At 45.2% G+C, this 20,195-nt stretch overlaps 1 protein-coding gene across 6 annotated transcripts in view; it reads left to right on the top strand.

Moving 5' to 3' along the window:
• LOC123990995 (1-phosphatidylinositol 4,5-bisphosphate phosphodiesterase beta-4-like) overlaps window positions 1–20,195 on the top strand; it is a 176,327-nt gene that overhangs the window by 100,360 nt on the left and 55,772 nt on the right. For all 6 annotated transcript variants that reach the window (XM_046292085.1, XM_046292082.1, XM_046292080.1 and 3 more), the window contains one exon: window positions 11,668–11,763. In XM_046292085.1, coding sequence (XP_046148041.1) covers window positions 11,680–11,763 — 84 coding nt within the window. In that variant the 5' untranslated portion in view covers window positions 11,668–11,679. The remainder of the gene's footprint in view (window positions 1–11,667; window positions 11,764–20,195) is intronic.

Raw genomic sequence — 20,195 nt, 5'->3', positions numbered from 1 at the left:
TGTTCTCTGTGTCTCTGTCTCTCGTGTTCTCTCTCTCTCTCTGTCTCTCTTGTTCTCTCTCTCTTGTTCTCTCTGTCTCTGTCTCTCGTGTTCTTTGTGTCTCTGTCTCTCGTGTTCTCTGTGTCTCTGTCTCTCGTGTTCTCTGTGTCTCTGTCTCTCGTGTTCTCTGTGTCTCTGTCTCTCGTGTTCTCTGTGTCTCTGTCTCTCGTGTTCTCTGTGTCTCTGTCTCTCGTGTTCTCCGTGTCTCTGTCTCTCGTGTTCTCTGTGTCTCGTGTTCTTTGTGTCTCTGTCTCTCATGTTCTCTGTGTCTCTGTCTCTCGTGTTCTCTGTGTCTCTGTCTCTCGTGTTCTCTCTGTCTCTCGTGTTCTCTGTGTCTCTGTCTCTCGTGTTCTCTGTCTCTCTTGTTCTCTCTCTCTCTCTCTCTCTTGTTCTCTCTGTCTCTGTCTCTCGTGTTCTCTCTGTCTCTGTCTCTCGTGTTCTTTGTGTCTCTGTCTCTCGTGTTCTCTGTGTCTCTGTCTCTCGTGTTCTCTGTGTCTCTGTCTCTCGTGTTCTCTGTGTCTCTGTCTCTCGTGTTCTCTGTGTCTCTGTCTCTCGTGTTCTCTCTGTCTCTGTCTCTCGTGTTCTTTGTGTCTCTGTCTCTCGTGTTCTCTGTGTCTCTTGTCTCTCGTGTTCTCTGTCTCTGTCTCTCGTGTTCTCTGTCTCTGTCTCTCGTGTTCTCTGTGTCTCTGTCTTTCGTGTTCTCTGTCTCTTGTGTTCTCTGTGTCTCTGTCTGTCTCTCTCTGTCTCTGTCTCTCTTGTTCTCTCTCTGTCTCTGTCTCGTTCTCTCTCTCTCTGTCTCTCTCTCTCTCTCTCTCTTGTTCTCTCTCTGTCTCTGTCTCTCTTGTTCTCTCTCTGTCTCTGTCTCGTTCTCTCTCTGTCTCTCTCTGTCTCTCTTGTTCTCTCTCTGTCTCTCTCTCTCTCTGTCTCTGTCTGTCTCTGTCTGTCTCTGTCTCTCTCTCTCTGTCTCTCTTGTTCTCTCTCTGAGGTGCAACATGTTTCTGAAAGTCTATTTGAGTGTTGTTCGATCCGTTTTTATTGATTCCCGATCTAAGACGGTGTCATCCAGCTCGGTGAGGTAGCCTAGTACCTGGTAGTTATTGGTATACACTATTATTGGATGCATCTGTCTTATAACGTAAGGTAGACTATCGCGCTATGCTAATATCTTATCCTTACTAATCAAATATTTCCCAAAGAGAAAACATGGTTAGTCAAAGATGTGACCATAAAAGCTGCAAGCAGTGTTGCCAACAGTTTTTCACTATTGATTAGTCTCTAGAAGTCACTGGATGACGGTCTGCCATTGCCACGACGACATCACAGTACCAATTTGCCTCGCTGTGGCACAACCGCGCCCCCCCTGTGCTTCTCTGCCCATATGTGGCTTCTGTTGCACAGGCGGCTTCTCCCAACCTCGTTTGCAGCATAATTGAGTGGATAAAGTCGCTAAATGATACCAGAACTTCTACCAATAAACGTCACTGGCGCCCTTACAAAATCAGACCTTATACTAAAGTGAACTGCAGCTGTACTGCACTCTGACTGCAATCGTTTTTCATAAGGGAGGGCTCTGAAAACTCACTAAATATAGAGACAAAATGTCTAACTTGCCAACACTGGCTGCAAGCTCCTTTCAGAGAGAATCATCTCCTCTTCAGTTGCTACGGCTGCCCTTGTGTTGGTATGTGGACGCTGACATATTATACCCTTTTGACGTGTTATCACATTGTCTTTTACAGCATGCTTCCAGTAACTATGGTGGTGAATGTGTAACCAGGCCAGCACAGTAGTATGGGGTCATTTTGTGACCCCTGGTGATTTAACCAGCAGTTGACTTTTCATCAGCGGTGCTTGTAGGTAATAATAGACCATAGCTGTTGATTGATGTACTGCTGTTTTGGGGTTGCCCTGCCCCTGAACACTAATGCATCATATTAAATGCCGACTGTTGCTGTTGACTCTAGCATTGCCTTTCAATTATTTACCACCAATTGTTGTTTGACCTTGCCAGTGTCTATGCATTCTGATTGGCTACTGGGTTATTTACTTTTCCAATCATGTCTGTGGGTTCTATTGACAGGCTGGGAAAAGTGGTCCAGACACATGAGTTTGAACGTGAGTTATTGACATGACATATTGTTATAGACTTGAGTTACTACTTTGTGGATGTTGGTCTTTGTTGGATCAGATTGCCATTGTGCCTGCAACGTTATTGGCAAAAGATCAGAATTGGGCTGCCTGTGTAAACGCAGCCTCGGTGTGTGAATATGAGACTGGAACGGTGTAGACGTCAACGCGACGAAATAGCACTTCAAACACAGTAGATCGACTGAACGTCAGGACGATAAGCAGACACACAGGATAGGGTCAGAGATCAGGGGTCAGGGTATTAGCGGGTTAAGGATCAGGGTCAGGAGGGGTCACGGTTCTCATTGTGCTGAGGAATCAGACCTGGGTTCATGTACTATTAGAAATCGTTCAAGTACTTTGAGCGTTTCCTTTAGCCTGGAGTGCCAGGCAGGCTGCGTTTGCACTTTTGCGACTGTTGTATTTGTCTGTTGCGCCTGGCAAGCTCAATAAATCCAATCAAGCCAAGCTGAAGTATCTGAAATGGTTTCAAATAGTATTTGAAACCTCCGTCTGGTTGTAATCAGACTTAAACCTAGTGATGGATTGGGACTGTCAGGACCTGGTTTAGAGCTACCACAAAAGTTTTCATCCTCCATATTAAACCACCTTGTTTACATTCAATCTCCTTTCAATCTCCTCTCAAATGCTATTTTTCGTCCCTTCTGTTCATCATGGCCTTGTCTTCGTCTGTTCTCTCGTCTTTTATTCAAGAGCATCAGCGCCACCTTCATTCGTTTTGCGGTTTCCCAAAATGCCACCGGATGCCGTTTGAAACACCCTTTTTATCTTTTTCTTGTACCTTGTGTCCTCACATTGTGATTTTCTGCAAATTGACCGTTAGGCTAAGTAAAGGTGCAGAGTAAAATATCAGAGTGAAAAAGGAGTCACTCCACATACTTCAATCAGATGTCCATTTTTAGTGTTTTCGATTTGCTGGGCTTCCAGTCAGCGACGACCTTGGTCAGTCTTTACCTCGTGTCTCCTGAACAGTTTGAGGGCATTAGTTAGTTTATCCTACTTCAGTTGGGCCAGGCAGGTATGAGGTTTCCCTGACCTCATGTCCCCATGCCACCTCTGTGTGCCAGCTGTACCCTGTGCCACCTCTGTGCAAGAGTGCTCCTCACCAGTTAGGTCAGGCCGGTGTGTGGTATCCCCATAGCCGTCCTCGTGCCACCCCTCGTGCCACCACTTGGCCAGCCTTTCTAACCTCTAGGATACCTTCCGTCCTCGGTAGCCCTGTGTGTTGGTTTAGTTAGTCCCTCCTAGTTTCCGTGTCCCCGTGCCACCCCAGTCTTGCAGCGCCCTGTTGGCTCATCACCGGGCAGTTAATTTGGGTTTATGAGGTGACGAGTGTTCCGCTGGGTGTTACCCTAGCAGCCGTATTAGACTGTGCCTAGTGACAGGGGAGCCCCCAGCCTGTGGGACGGTAGAGTTATCTAACTTAATTATCTCACTGTCAGAGTTCACCAAGCAGGGGTTCGCCAGGGGTTGGCACTGCCAGGGCGCTCTGTTCTACAGCTCACGTGTTCAGGAGGAGAACGTGCGGATGGATGGTGGGGGATTGTTGTTATATGGAGTAGAGGATGTTGGTTTAGAATAGTCAGTGGTTGACTAACTGATGCGGAGAACAGGTATCTCAGATTTTCTGCTGTTTGAGTACCAACACCTTAAGAGTGCCGGATCCAAAAACAAACAGTCATATTAAAGTGAGTACCAACACCTTAAGAGTGCCGGATCCAAAAACAAACAGTCATATTAAAGTGAGTACCAACACCTTAAGAGTGCCGGATCCAAAAACAAACAGTCATATTAAAGTGAGTACCAACACCTTAAGAGTGCCGGATCCAAAAACAAACAGTCATATTAAAGTGAGTACCTACACCTTAAGAGTGCCCGATCCAAAAACAAACAGTCATATTAAAGTGAGTACCAACACCTTAAGAGTGTCGGATCCAAAAACAAACAGTCATATTAAAGTGAGTACCTACACCTTAAGAGTGCCGGATCCAAAAACAAACAGTCATATTAAAGTGAGTACCAACACCTTAAGAGTGCCGGATCCAAAAACAAACAGTCATATTAAAGTGAGTACCTACACCTTAAGAGTGCCGGATCCAAAAACAAACAGTCATATTAAAGTGAGTACCTACACCTTAAGAGTGCCGGATCCAAAAACAAACAGTCATATTAAAGTGAGTACCTACACCTTAAGAGTGCCGGATCCAAAAACAAACAGTCATATTAAAGTGAGTACCTACACCTTAAGAGTGCCGGATCCAAAAACAGTCAGTCATATTAAAGTGAGTACCAACACCTTAAGAGTGCCGGATCCAAAAACAAACAGTCATATTAAAGTGAGTACCTACACCTTAAGAGTGCCGGATCCAAAAACAAACAGTCATATTAAAGTGAGTACCAACACCTTAAGAGTGCCGGATCCAAAAACAAACAGTCATATTAAAGTGAGTACCTACACCTTAAGAGTGCCGGATCCAAAAACAGTCATATTAAAGTGAGTACCAACACCTTAAGAGTGCCCGATCCAAAAACAAACAGTCATATTAAAGTGAGTACCTACACCTTAAGAGTGCCGGATCCAAAAACAAACAGTCATATTAAAGTGAGTACCAACACCTTAAGAGTGCCGGATCCAAAAACAAACAGTCATATTAAAGTGAGTACCTACACCTTAAGAGTGCCCGATCCAAAAACAAACAGTCATATTAAAGTGAGTACCAACACCTTAAGAGTGCCGGATCCAAAAACAAACAGTCATATTAAAGTGAGTACCTACACCTTAAGAGTGCCGGATCCAAAAACAGTCATATTAAAGTGAGTACCAACACCTTAAGAGTGCCGGATCCAAAAACAAACAGTCATATTAAAGTGAGTACCTACACCTTAAGAGTGCCGGATCCAAAAACAAACAGTCATATTAAAGTGAGTACCTACACCTTAAGAGTGCCGGATCCAAAAACAAACAGTCATATTAAAGTGAGTACCTACACCTTAAGAGTGCCGGATCCAAAAACAGTCATATTAAAGTGAGTACCAACACCTTAAGAGTGCCGGATCCAAAAACAGTCATATTAAAGTGAGTACCTACACCTTAAGAGTGCCGGATCCAAAAACAGTCATATTAAAGTGAGTACCAACACCTTAAGAGTGCCGGATCCAAAAACAAACAGTCATATTAAAGTGAGTACCTACACCTTAAGAGTGCCGGATCCAAAAACAGTCATATTAAAGTGAGTACCAACACCTTAAGAGTGCCGGATCCAAAAACAAACAGTCATATTAAAGTGAGTACCTACACTTTTTGAATTCACTTCTTGCAATAAATAGTCTAGAATATAGCTAGGAGGGTTATGCAGAAAGCCCAGCTACAACATTGGAGATTTATTTTTTAAAGTCTTGGGTGTATTTCAAATGGAATATTCAGTCATTTTCAGTCTTTTCTGATAGATATTCAGCAGGTTATATTTCTTGATGAATATTCAGTGTTGTTCTTGGCTGTGCGGCTGGCCTGGAGCCTCAGATCTCAACTGGAAGTGTGCAACTGTCAATATAGCCCCCCGGTAAGATGTGTGCATCTGTCAATATGGTCCCCTGGTAGAACATCACAGATGGTAGACGGATGGATGTGTTTGATGGGCGTGGCCCACCTTCCCTCTCTCTCTCTCTGTGTCTCTCTCTGTGTCTCTCTCTGTGTCTCTCTCGCTCTCTTGCTCTCTCTCTCTGTGTCTCTCTCTGTCTCTCTCGCTCTCTCGCTCTCTTGCTCTCTCTCTCTGTGTCTCTGTCTCTCTCGCTCTCTTGCTCTCTCTCTGTGTTTCTGTCTCTCTCGCTCTCTTGCTCTCTCTCTCTGTGTTTCTGTCTCTCTCGCTCTCTTGCTCTCTCTCTCTGTGTCTCTGTCTCTCTCGCTCTCTTGCTCTCTCTCTCTCTGTGTGTGTGTGCGCTAGTAGGCATGGTTGTTCCTCTTACTACACTAATAAAGAGTGATCAGTGTTAGTACATCAGTTGGGATCTCTATAAGCCACCGTATGGAGGTCCTAATCCTAGCATGAAAATGTATTATTGTAGCTGTGTGGGCTAAGATATCTGGGATGTAGGCATACATTTAAGATATACAATATACCACACCTCCACTCCATGAACTAAACGTTGACCTACAGTGGTTTCAAAAAGTATTCAAAAAGTATTCACACCCCTTGACTTTTTCCACATGTTCTTGTGTTCCAGCCTGAATTTAAAATGGATTCAATTGAGATTGTGTGTCACTGGCCTACACACAATACCCCATCATTTCAAAGTGGAATTATGGTTTTAGGATTTTTCGACAAATGAAAAGCTGAAATGTATTCAAGCCCTTTGTTATGGCAAATCGTAAATAAGTAGAAATGTAGGAATGTGCTAAACAAGTCACATAATAACTTGCATGGACTCATTCGGTGTGTAATAATAGTGTTTAACATTAGCTTTGAATGACTACCTCATCTCTGTACCCTACGCATTCAATTATCAGTAAGGTCCCTCAGTCGAACAGTGAATGTCAAAGACCGATTCAACCACAAAGAACAGTGATGTTTTCCAAAGCCTCGCAAAGAATGACACCTATTGGTAGATGGGTATTTAAGACATTTAATACCCCTTTGACACTTTAGATGGTGCATCAATACACCCAGTCACTTCAAAGATACAGGCGTCCTTCCTAACTCAGTTGCCGGAGAGGAAGGAAACTGCTCCGGGATTTCACCAAGAGGCCAATGGTGACTTTAAAACAGTTAGAGTTTAATGGCTGTGATAGGGGAAAACTGAGGATGGATCAACAACATTGTAGTTACTCTACAATACTAACCTAATTGACAGAGTGAAAAGAAGGAAGCCTGTACAGAATACAAATATTCCAAAACATGCCAAATACATTTGCCCCAAAAAATGTAAATAAATGTTTTCACTTTGGTGAGAAAGAAAATATGTTTCAGCAATTTTGAATGGAGGCTGTAACACAACACAATATGGAATAAGTCACGGGGTATGAGTTCTTTCTGAAGGCACTATGGTGCTGTCTCTCAGTGAAAGTGTGTGCATGTTCAGTCTATTTCTATAAGAAGTGCTGTGTGCTTTGATAAAGGATACAGTTGGTGTGTGTGTAGATGGTACAGATCACAGAATAACTGCAGCGTCTGTTCCTCTCTCTAGGAGGAAAAGAGGGAAGCCGGATGTTGATGAGACAGAAAGGCGGAGTGACAGAACGAGGGAGAGGGGAGATGAGAGACGGAGGGAGAGGGGAGATGAGCGAGGGGGGAGATGAGAGACGGAGGGAGAGGGGAGATGAGAGACGGAGGGAGAGGGGAGATGAGAGAAGGAGGGAGAGGGGAGATGAGAGACGGAGGGAGAGGGGAGATGAGAGACGGAGGGAGAGGGGAGATGAGAGAAGGAGGGAGAGGGGAGATGAGAGAGGGGGGAGATGAGAGAAGGGGGGTAGACGGAGAGAGCCAGCTGTGCATGACAGGATTTGGAAAGGAGAGGGGCTGTGTGTGTGTGTGGTGCGCATGCTTGTGTGTTCTGTGTTTGATGTTAAGTACACAGCAACATGCTCTACATCAAAACACCCACTTCCTCTACTACAAATTACTGCAGCGCGAGTTTGATTCAATTGCCAAACTGTCCATTGTTTTACATGGTTGCTTTCTCCAGTTTTGGGATTACTGAACGCAACACAGGTGTGGTAGTAGGTGTGTGGTAGTAGGTGGTAGGAGGTGTGGGGTAGTGTGTGGTAGTAGAAGTAAGCGTGTGGTTGTAGGTGTGTTGTAGTAGGTGTTTGGTAGTAGGTGTATGGTAGCATGTGGTAGTAGGTAGGTGGTAGGTGTTTGGTGGAAGGGGGTAGTATGTGTGTGGTAGTAGTTGTGTGGTAGGAGGGGGAAGTATGTGTGGTAGTAGGTGTTTGGCAGTAGGTGGTTGTAGGTGGTCTGTGGTACTATGTGTGTGGTAGTAGGTGTTTGGTAGTACGTGTTTGGTAGTAGGTGTGTGGTATAGGTGGTAGTGTGTGTGTGTGTGTGTGTGTGTGGTAGTAGGTGCGTGGTAGTAGATGATAGGTGTTTGGTAGTGGGTGTGTGGTAGTAGGTGTGTAGTGTAGGTGGTAGTATGTGTATGGTAGTAGATCTATGGTAGTAGGTATGTGGTAGTAGGTGTTTGGTAGTAAAATAATCAGAATTCTTGCAAACATAACAGTTTTGAGACATAGCTTGTCCAAAAAAAGTGGCCTCTGCACTTTTATGGGGTAAGTTGAGCATGGGGACAGGGTAGGTTGAGCATGGGGACAGGGTAGGTTGAGCATGGAGACAGGGTAGGTTGAGCATGGGGACAGGAAATACGTTGAGCATGGGGACAGGGTAGGTTGAGCATGGGGACAGGGTAAGTTGAGTATGGGGACAGGGTAGGTTGAGCATGGGGACAGGGTAGGTTGAGCATGGGGACAGGGTAAGTTGAGCATGGGGACAGGGTAGGTTGAGCATGGGGACAGGGTAAGTTGAGCATGGGGACAGGGTAAGTTGAGCATGGGGACAGGGTAGGTTGAGCATGGGGACAGGAAATACGTTGAGCATGGGGACAGGGTAGGTTGAGCATGGGGACAGGGTAGGTTGAGCATGGGGACAGGGTAAGTTGAGCATGGGGACAGGGTAGGTTGAGCATGGGGACAGGGTAAGTTGAGCATGGGGACAGGGTAGGTTGAGCATGGGGACAGGGTAGGTTGAGCATGGGGACAGGGTAGGTTGAGCATGGGGGCAGGGTAGGTTGAGCATGGGGACAGGGTAGGTTGAGCATGGGGACAGGGTAGGTTGAGCATGGGGACAGGGTAGGTTGAGCATGGGGACAGGGTAAGTTGAGCATGGGGACAGGAAATACGTTGAGCATGGGGACAGGGTAGGTTGAGCATGGGGACAGGATTAGTTGAGCATGGGGACAGGGTAAGTTGAGCATGGGGACAGGGTAAGTTGAGCATGGGGACAGGGTAAGTTGAGCATGGGGACAGGGTAAGTTGAGCATGGGGACAGGGTAGGTTGAGCATGGGGACAGGGTAAGTTGAGCATGGGGACAGGGTAAGTTGAGCATGGGGACAGGGTAAGTTGAGCATGGGGACAGGGTAGTTTGAGCATGGGGACAGGGTAGGTTGAGCATGGGGACAGGGTAGGTTGAGCATGGGGACAGGGTAAGTTGAGCATGGGGACAGGGTAAGTTGAGCATGGGGACAGGGTAAGTTGAGCATGGGGACAGGGTAAGTTGAGCATGGGGACAGGGTAGGTTGAGCATGGGGGCAGGGTAGGTTGAGCATGGGGACAGGGTAGGTTGAGCATGGGGACAGGGTAGGTTGAGCATGGGGACAGGGTAGGTTGAGCATGGGGACAGGGTAAGTTGAGCATGGGGACAGGGTAGGTTGAGCATGGGGACAGGAAATACGTTGAGCATGGGGACAGGGTAAGTTGAGCATGGGGACAGGGTAGGTTGAGCATGGGGACAGGGTAAGTTGAGCATGGGGACAGGGTAGGTTGAGCATGGGGACAGGGTAGGTTGAGCATGGGGACAGGGTAGGTTGAGCATGGGGACAGGGTAAGTTGAGCATGGGGACAGGGTAGGTTGAGCATGGGGACAGGGTAAGTTGAGCATGGGGACAGGGTAGGTTGAGCATGGGGACAGGAAATACGTTGAACATGGGGACAGGGTAGGTTGGGCATGGGGACAGGGTAGGTTGGGCATGGGGACAGGGTAGGTTGAGCATGGGGACAAGGTAAGTTGAGCATGGGGACAGGGTAGGTTGAGCATGGGGACAGGGTAGGTTGAGCATGGGGACAGGGTAAGTTGAGCATGGCGACAGGGTAGGTTGAGCATGGGGCAGGGTAGGTTGAGCATGGGGACAGGGTAGGTTGAGCATGGGGACAGGGTAGGTTGAGCATGGGGACAGGGTAAGTTGAGCATGGGGACAGGAAATACGTTGAGCATGGGGACAGGGTAGGTTGAGAGTGGTACTCCATAATGTGTTGTTTCAAATTGACCTCAAACATAACACTTTGTATTCAGGATGACAAAAAGTGAATTGCTTTGCCACATTTTTTTGCTGTATTACTTTAGTGACTTGACGCAAACAGGATGCATGTTTTGGAATATTTGTATTCTGTACAGGCTTCCTTCTTTTCACTCTGTCAATTAGGTTAGTATTGTAGAGTAACTACAATGTTGTTGATCCATCCTCAGTTTTCTCCTATCACAGCCATTAAACTCTGTAACTGTTGTAACGTCACCATTGGCCTCTTGGTGAAATCCCTGAGCAGTTTTCTTCCTCTCCGGCAACTGAGTTAGGAAGGACGCCTGTATCTTTGAAGTGACTGGGTGTATTGACGCACCATCTAAAGTGTAATTAATAACTTCACCATTCTCAAAGTGATATTCAGTGTCATATTTTTTTTACCTATCTTGCCAATAGGTGCCATTCTTTGCAAGGCATTTGAAAACCTCCCTGGTCTTTGTGGTTGAATCTGTGTTAGAAATTCCCTGCTCGACCTATATCTGTATGTGTGGGGTACAGAGATGAGGTAGTCACTCACAACTAATGTTAAACATTATTGTTACACACAGAGTGAGTACATACAACTTATTATGTGACTATTTTTTACAATTTCTTTCTCCTGGAGTTATTTAAGCTTGCCATAACAACGGGGTTGAGTATATATTGGCTCAAGACATTTCAGCTTTTCAATTTTAATTCATTTGTAAAAAAATATATATATATATTTTAAAAATCCACTTTGACATTATGGGGTATTGTGTGTAGGCCGTTAACAAAACGGCTCAATGGAATGCATTTTAAATTGAGGCTGTAACACAAGAACACTTGGGACAAGTCAATACTTTCTCTAGGTACTGTATCCTACGTACCTAAGCCCTTCTGAAAATACATATTTGGCTGCTGTCTGATCTGAATATGGCCATCATTACTGATGCAGTGACCGACGTTACAAAGTGTTCATTCATTGATGGGAAGAGTTCTGGGAAGAGTTCAATGTGTTAGGGGGCAACACACCACACACACACACACAAACACACATTCTCAGGCTCTCACACACACAGACTCACATACGCAGGCCAACGTTCTCAGGTTGGACGCCATCGTTGACTATTTCTGTGAGCCGGTATCGATAATGATACAACATGAAGCGCCGTCTTGAGACAGTTGGCGTCGTTCTCTCTGAAGTAAAACGACACGTGTGTAGACTCAGGGGTAGTATATGTCTGTGTGACGGATTGATTTTAGTCATCGTTATGACTGAGTCAGGTTTTTCCCAGTACTACATAGAAAGGCAATTTGATAAATCATACTTATTTTAACAGCCCAGGAGACATGTGGCCCACCTGTCTTAACACAATGTCTCTCTCTCTATCTCTCTCGCTCTATCCCTCTCTACCCCCCCCCCCGTCCTCCTCCCCCTCTCTCGCTCCCTCCAGGTGTGAGCAGCCATGACTAAGTCCTATGAGTTTAATTGGCAGAAGCACCTGCCTGGCTTCATGCAGGAAGGAGCTTCCTTCGACAGGTTTGACGAGGTGAGAAGCAAACTCAAACGTACCATACTTTTAAAAAAAAAACATTGCCACAGATTGCCAACTGCCAACTTGTCCTCCAACCAATCCTCCATGTTGACAACTTGACATGAATCATCATATTAAAATGATTACTAACTAGAATGTAGTTGTCGCTGTACTTTGGGTGCTATCAGAATAACTGCATCTCAAACAATGTTAGCCTGAAACTCTTATATCTATGGCTTGTAGCTCTGTGCGTATGTGCGGATCAGTGGCCCACCCTACCTTAATGACAGTCCTCTCGTGGGACATTAAGACACAAACACACACGAGTAAGGCCATCTTCTTTATGGCGTTTATAAATCATTGTGTTTGGCCTCATGCACACACACACACACACACACACATAAGTAGGGCTATCCCCATTATGTCATAATAACTCATTGTGTTAGTCATCAGAGCTACAGACAGTCACCACATTGATCCACCACATTAACCAACTTTGTCATGGCGACCAAAAGTCTGACAGTCTGCTGTGTGTGTGTGTCCTCCCTCCCTGTGTCCTCCCTCCCACGTTTCCCCTCTCTAACTCAATCAGGCCAGTTAGCTGGGGGGTGGCAAATCTAGGACTGGGCGTCTCACACACACACACACACACACACACACACACACACACACACACACACACACACACACACACACACACACACACACACACACACACACACACACACACACACACACACACACACACACACACACACACACACACACGTTGAGATAGCGATCAGGAATCCCTTTAATGCAGTCTTCAGTGAGGAGGATCCCTCCCTGGATAAACACAGAGGGAAAACAACGTCATCACTAACATCAAAGGGCATCTTTAACTGAGCCTTGGAACTAGGACAGCCTGGTTACTTTGGAATACATTCCCCTGTGTATTAACTTAGTGTGTATTTCTGTGCTTCTACTAGCTATGGGCCCTCTACCCTGCTAGGACTTTTGGGAGACTGGGTGGCAGGGTGGATAGAGTGAATCTCTGCCAAGCTACTGGTGAATCTAGTTCATAACCGACAAGCTGTTCGTTCACCCATTTTTAACATCTCGATTAAAGTTTGTTAGGAGAGGTTAGAAAGGCAAGAACACAGTTGTTTGATCTGTGACCTCCGTTACATTTAATGAATACCCACTGGGAGAACGCGTGAGATCACCATTACATTTAATGAATACCCACTGGGAGAACGCGTGAGATCACCATTACATTTAATGAATACCCACTGGGAGAACGCGTGAGATCACCATTACATTTAATGAATACCCACTGGGAGAACGCGTGAGATCACCATTACATTTAATGAATACCCACTGGGAGAACGCGTGAGATCACCATTACATTTAATGAATACCCACTGGGAGAACGCGTGAGATCACCGTTACATTTAATGAATACCCACTGGGAGAACGCGTGAGATCACCATTACATTTAATGAATACCCACTGGGAGAACGCGTGAGATCACCATTACATTTAATGAATACCCACTGGGAGAACGCGTGAGATCACCATTACATTTAATGAATACCCACTGGGAGAACGCGTGAGATCACCATTACATTTAATGAATACCCACTGGGAGAACGCGTGAGATCACCATTACATTTAATGAATACCCACTGGGAGAACGCGTGAGATCACCATTACATTTAATCAATACCCACTGGGAGAACGCGTGAGATCACCATTACATTTAATGAATACCCACTGGGAGAACGCGTGAGATCACCATTACATTTAATGAATACCCACTGGGAGAACGCGTGAGATCACCATTACATTTAATGAATACCCACTGGGAGAACGCGTGAGATCACCATTACATTTAATGAATACCCACTGGGAGAACGCGTGAGATCACCATTACATTTAATGAATACCCACTGGGAGAACGCGTGAGATCACCATTACATTTAATGAATACCCACTGGGAGAACGCGTGAGATCACCGTTACATTTAATGAATACCCACTGGGAGAACGCGTGAGATCACCGTTACATTTAATGAATACCCACTGGGAGAACGCGTGAGATCACCGTTACATTTAATGAATACCCACTGGGAGAACGCGTGAGATCACCTTTACATTTAATGAATACCCACTGGGAGAACGCGTGAGATCACCGTTACATTTAATGAATACCCACTGGGAGAACGCGTGAGATCACCGTTACATTTAATGAATACCCACTGGGAGAACGCGTGAGATCACCATTACATTTAATGAATACCCACTGGGAGAACGCGTGAGATCACCATTACATTTAATGAATACCCACTGGGAGAACGCGTGAGATCACCATTACATTTAATGAATACCCACTGGGAGAACGCGTGAGATCACCGTTACATTTAATGAATACCCACTGGGAGAACGCGTGAGATCACCGTTACATTTAATGAATACCCACTGGGAGAACGCGTGAGATCACCGTTACATTTAATGAATACCCACTGGGAGAACGCGTGAGATCACCGTTACATTTAATGAATACCCACTGGGAGAACACGTGAGATCACCGTTACATTTAATGAATACCCACTGGGAGAACGCGTGAGATCACCGTTACATTTAATGAATACCCACTGGGAGAACGCGTGAGATCACCATTACATTTAATGAATACCCACTGGGAGAACGCGTGAGATCACCATTACATTTAATGAATACCCACTGGGAGAACGCGTGAGATCACCATTACATTTAATGAATACCCACTGGGAGAACGCGTGAGATCACCATTACATTTTTGGTTGATATTGGTTGAGTTGTCAAGCAACTTATATCCAACTCGAAATAAACCACAGAGCTAGCTTAGCATGGCTAACTATGGGTATTTGCCGATAGGCTACAAGTGTAGAATAGAAATGTAATGAATTACATTAGCTGGCAAGCAACGCTAAGGATCTATGTGTTTGTGGGCAGTGTTATGAGATGCAGGTCATTTAGGAGTGGGTTTCTTTACATCTCACATATTAAATAGTGTCAAGCAACTGACCACGGTGGCACTGTTTGACTTGCTTATCTCTCTCTCTAATCTAATCACAGTTAACAGAGGCGATCATTAGCCAGCCTTTGAAAAGGCCAAACCTCGACTCGATGCTCAGAAAACAGTGATGAACCTTATTATGATTTAAGAATAACATAATTATAGACAAGCTGGTAGTAGTCTACATTGGAGTTAGTTGTGTGTGTGTGTGTGTGTCTGTGTTATAATAGCTGATGCTCAGGCTGTCTAATAGAAGGCCTGCGGGGGGACGTCTGTGTTGATTAACATGGCAGACGCGCCTCGCCCACACAGACACTCACACACACACGCGCTTAAATATGCTAATCAGGGAAGGATTCTTCCAGAGTCCGCTCTCAGCTCACTTAAACCCCACAGCGCAGCAGACGGCGAAGACGGGGCAGTGCATACTAATTCCAACGTGAGAGGAATAGCTATTAACAGTTTGACACTCAGCATGGTCTGTCTCTATTGAAGTGACGTCCGTCTTTGTTGCATCCAACACAACCATATGACGCACAGACAGACACTGAGTGGGAGAGATGGCCATTGATGTTGGGCCATATTGTTGCCTCGCTTCTCTGCTTCCCCTCTCTGCCTCGTTTGCCTGGCAGTGATACTAAGTCGTTTCGAAAGAAACATTGTTGAAGTCATGGGATTTCTTTAAATAGCCCTTTCAGACCATTGATCGATTGTATCACCTGACTAGATGTCGGTCTCGGTAATCGTTGAAAAAGTGTTCCATGGGGCCCAAGTAGTCCGTGAGGACATGATCACTGTGGCTGGGACCTCACGATATGATATCATCGCAATAGTTGTGTGCCGATAATATATGTACTGCGACTCTCACCATTTTCCTTTTCCTTTCCTTTCTGTTTGTCCGGTGCCTTTGGAAAGCATTCAGACCTCTTGACTTTTTCCACATTTTTGTATGTTACAGCCTCATTCTAAAATGTATTACATATTAGTTTTATTTTCGTCAATCTACACACAATAACCCATAATGACAATAACCCATAATGACAGGTTTTTAGAAGGGCCTTGGTCAGGGAGGTGACCAAGAACCCCATAGTCACTCTGACAGAGCTCCAGAGTTCCTCTGTGGAGATGGGAGAACCTTCCAGAAGGACAAGCATCTCTGCAGCACTCCACCAATCAGGCCTCTATGGTAGAGTGGCCAGAAAGAAGCCACTCCTCAGTTAAGAACACATGACAGCCCACTTGGAGTTTGCCAAAAAGGCACCCAAAGGACTCTGACTATGATGAAACCAAGATTGAACTGTTTGGTCTGAATGCCGAGCATCACGTCTGGAGGGAACCTGGCACCATCCCTATGGCGAAGCATGGTGGTGGCAGCATCATGCTGTGGGAATGTTTTTCAGCAGCAGGGACTGGGACACTAGTCAGGATCGAGGGAAAGATGAATGGAGCAAAGTACAGACAGATCCTTGATGAAAACCTGCTCCAAAGCACTCAGGTTTTCAGACTGAGGTGAAGGTTCACCTTCCAACAGGACAACGACCCCAAGCACACAGCCAAGACAATGCAGTGGTGGCCTCGGGACAAGTCTCTGAATGGCCCAGCCAGAGCCCGGACTTGAACCCGATCGAACATCTCTGCAGAGACCTGAAAATAGCTGTGCAGCGATGCTCCCCATCCAACCTGGCAGAGCTTGATAGGATCTACAGAGAAGAATGTGAGAAACTCGCCAAATACAGGTGTATTTCAAAAAAATAAAAGGAACACTAAAATAACACATCCTATATCTGAACGAATGAAATATTCTTATTAAATACTTTTTTCTTTACATAGTTCAATGTGCTGACAACAAAATCACACAAAAATTATCAATGGAAATCAAATTTATCAACCCATGGAGGTCTGGATTTGGAGTAACACTCAAAATTAAAGTGGAAAACCACAGTACAGGCTGATCCAACTTTGATGTAATGTCCTTAAAACAAGTCAAAATGAGGCTCAGTAGTGTGTGTGGCCTCCACGTGCCTGTATGACCTCCCTACAACGCCTGGGCATGTTCCTGATGAGGTGGCGGATGGTCTCCTGAGGATCTCCTCCCAGACCTAGACGAAAGCATCCGCCAACTCTTGGACAGTCTGTGGTGCAACGTGGCATTGGTGGATGGAGCGAGACATGATGTCCCAGATGTGCTCAATTGGATTCAGGTCTGGGGAACGGGCGGGCCAGTCCAGAGCATCAATGCCTTCCTCTTGCAGGAACTGCTGACACACTCCAGCCACATGAGGTCTAGCATTGTCTTGCATTAGGAGGAACCCAGGGCCAACCGCACCAGCATATGGTCTCACAAGGGGTCTGAGAATCTCATCTCGGTACCTAATGGCAGTCGGGTCCTCATACCACCCTCATGGAGTCTGTTTCTGACCGTTTGATCAGACGCATGCACATTTGTGGCCTGCTGGAGGTCATTTTGCAGGGCTCTGGCAGTGCTCCTCCTGCTCCTCCTTGCACAAAGGCAGGGGTAGCGGTCCTGCTTCTGGGTTGTTGCCCTCCTACGGCCTCCTCCACGTCTGCTGATATACTGGCCTGTCTCCTGGTAGCTCCTCCATGCTCTGGACTCTACGCTGACAGACACAGCAAACCTTCTTGCCGCAGCTCGCATTGATGTGTCATCCTGGATGAGCTGCACTACCTGGGCCACTTGTGTGGGTTGTAGACTCCGTCTCATGCTACCACTAGAGTGAAAGCACTGCCAGCATTCAAAAGTGACCAAAACATCAGCCAGGAAGCATAGGAACTGAGAAGTGGTCTGTGGTCACCACCTGCAGAACCACTCCTTTATTGGAGGTGTCTTGCTCAGTGTTGCTTCCTAAAGTGGACAGTTTGTTTTCACAGAAGTGTGGTTGACTAGGAGTTACATTGTGTTGTTTAAGTGTTCCCTTTATTATTTTGAGCAGTGTATATATTTATTTTTTAATCCCAGCCCCCGTCCCCGCAGGAGGTCTTTTGCCGTTTTGTAGGCCAACATTGTAAATAAGAATTTGTTCTTAACTGACTTGCCTAGTTAAATCAAGGTTAAATAAAATACATTCAATTCAAATGTGATATTTCAGTGTTTTTTAAAAATACATTTACCCAAAAATCTAAAAACCATTTTTTGCTATGTCGTCATTTAGGGGTATTGTGTGTATATTGATGACGGAAATGTTATCAATTTTAGAATAAATCTGTAACCTAACAAAATGTGTAAAAAGACCAGTAGTCTGAATACTTTGCAAATGCACAGTTTGGTGATTCGATACTGTGATTTTATTGCAATTCGATGTTCCAAACATATTGCTCACCGTATGTCTGCTGCGGAGGGACAAGAGAGAGACATGAGAAAACAACTAGTTTTGATCAGTCATGGAAATAAAAGTGCTGAAAACAAGCTGGCTCCCCGTGTAAGAAGATGATGGAGAACAAGCTATGAAGGGAAAATACTAGAGAATTGCGGCAGGTACAACCAACTAGCGCAAAAATAATATTGCAATATTGTCGATACGATACGATATATCGCCAAAAATCATGTCCTGATATGCAACCGTAGTGATTTTTTTTCTACATTACTAATGACTTCATATATATAGAGAGAGAGAGAGAGAGGGAGCGTTCAACAATGATCTATCTGCACTGACTGCTCTGACAATCAGTGCCATGACAGAAGCAAACTGTTGATGTTAGAAGTGTTGAGTGAAATGAGACTGACATAGGTTGATGGTCAATGTTCGTTCATTCATACTAATGATGGCGGTAGAGTGAGATGGAATAATGTGCAGGGGCATTTCCTGGACCCATTGCCGGTCTGCTCCCCGATGATGCTCTAATTAGTTTAGGGACATCGGTGTGTGCGTGTACGTGCGTGCGTGCACAATGTGCTTTCAAAGACCAGTCATTTCCCTCTCTCCATTTCCCATTATCCCGCTTCCCGTATCGGAGGAAGGATGACAGTATTCCCCTTCTGTACCCTCCTCACTGCTGTGTCTCATCATCTTCCTTTGCCTCCCTCATTACCGCGTCCACACACATACAGACAGCTGCCAGTGACTCAGACAGCTAATGGGGAATAAAACTCAGAGCCACACTGACAATCAAAATGGCCGCAGTAGTAGTATGTCTGATGTGGACTTAGTCGCCCATAGAGAGGAGAGTGTTCTAGCTCCTCAAAGGCCGTGTGTATCAAGCCTTAGTCTTGGTGAGGCGCTAAGGCACTTCTAGGATCGGATTTGTTCTGTGTGTTTAATGTTGGCTACTTACTCAGTCAATCATGTCGGAGTCTAGCTGATAGTTGAGTCATTCCATATTAAGCCATTAGCATTAGTCTGTTTGGTTTGACAGGCGTTTTATAGTTGCTTTTATTTATAGGGGCTAATAATATAGGCTAGTTATGGGCCATGACAGGTTTGATAGAAACCCTGCTTGTTTCTCACGTTTAAAGATTCTGGATGTCTCTGTCCCCTGTAGAGAACACGAACACTGTGGATCCCCAGGCCTGCTGTTATAACGGTCGTGTCTGTTTGTGTGTGCGTCGGCATGTGTGTCGGTGTGTGTGTTTAAAGAGCAGGGTGATGGATTGGGGACTCTTGGAGGAGGGAGCCATGCTGCAGTTGAAACACTTGCACACACACTTCAGGGCTCGACAGTAACACTTGTCCTCTTGTCTGGGACAAGTAAAAAATAAAAATAAAAATGCAAGACGAGAAGAATATAGATTTGAGTTGTCCAAATGAACAAGTCAAATAAATCACATAGGAATCACAATATCAAACAATTACTCTGATCAGCTTTGGATTAGAGAAGCCAACATTGTAATACTATTCAAAAAATGTTTTATTTTTTTCACCTTTATTTAACCAGGTAAGCTAGTTTAGAACAAGTTCTCATTTGCAACTGCGACCTGGCCAAGATAAAGCATAGCAGTGTGAACAGACAACACAGAGTTACACATGGAGTAAACAATTAACAAGTCAATAACACAGTAGAAAAAAAAGAGTCTATATTGTGTGCAAAAGGCATGAGGAGGTAGGCGAATAATTACAATTTTGCAGATTAACACTGGAGTGATAAATGATCAGATGGTCATGTACAGGTAGAGATATTGGTGTGCAAAAGAGCAGAAAAGTAAATAAATAAAAACAGTATGGGGATGAGGTAGGTAAAATTGGGTGGGCTATTTACCGATAGACTATGTACAGCTGCAGCGATCGGTTAGCTGCTCAGATAGCAGATGATTGAAGTTGGTGAGGGAGATAAAAGTCTCCAACTTCAGCGATTTTTGCAATTTGTTCCAGTCACAGGCAGCAAAGAACTGGAACGAAAGGCGGCCAAATGAGGTGTTGGCTTTAGGGATGATCAGTGAGATACACCTGCTGGAG

The sequence above is a fragment of the Oncorhynchus gorbuscha genome, linkage group LG12, assembly GCF_021184085.1.
Source record: "Oncorhynchus gorbuscha isolate QuinsamMale2020 ecotype Even-year linkage group LG12, OgorEven_v1.0, whole genome shotgun sequence".
In the NCBI taxonomy this organism is placed as follows: domain Eukaryota; kingdom Metazoa; phylum Chordata; class Actinopteri; order Salmoniformes; family Salmonidae; genus Oncorhynchus; species Oncorhynchus gorbuscha.
The sequence above is the reverse complement of the archived record's forward strand: the minus strand, read 5'-3'. Positions and strand labels throughout refer to the sequence as shown.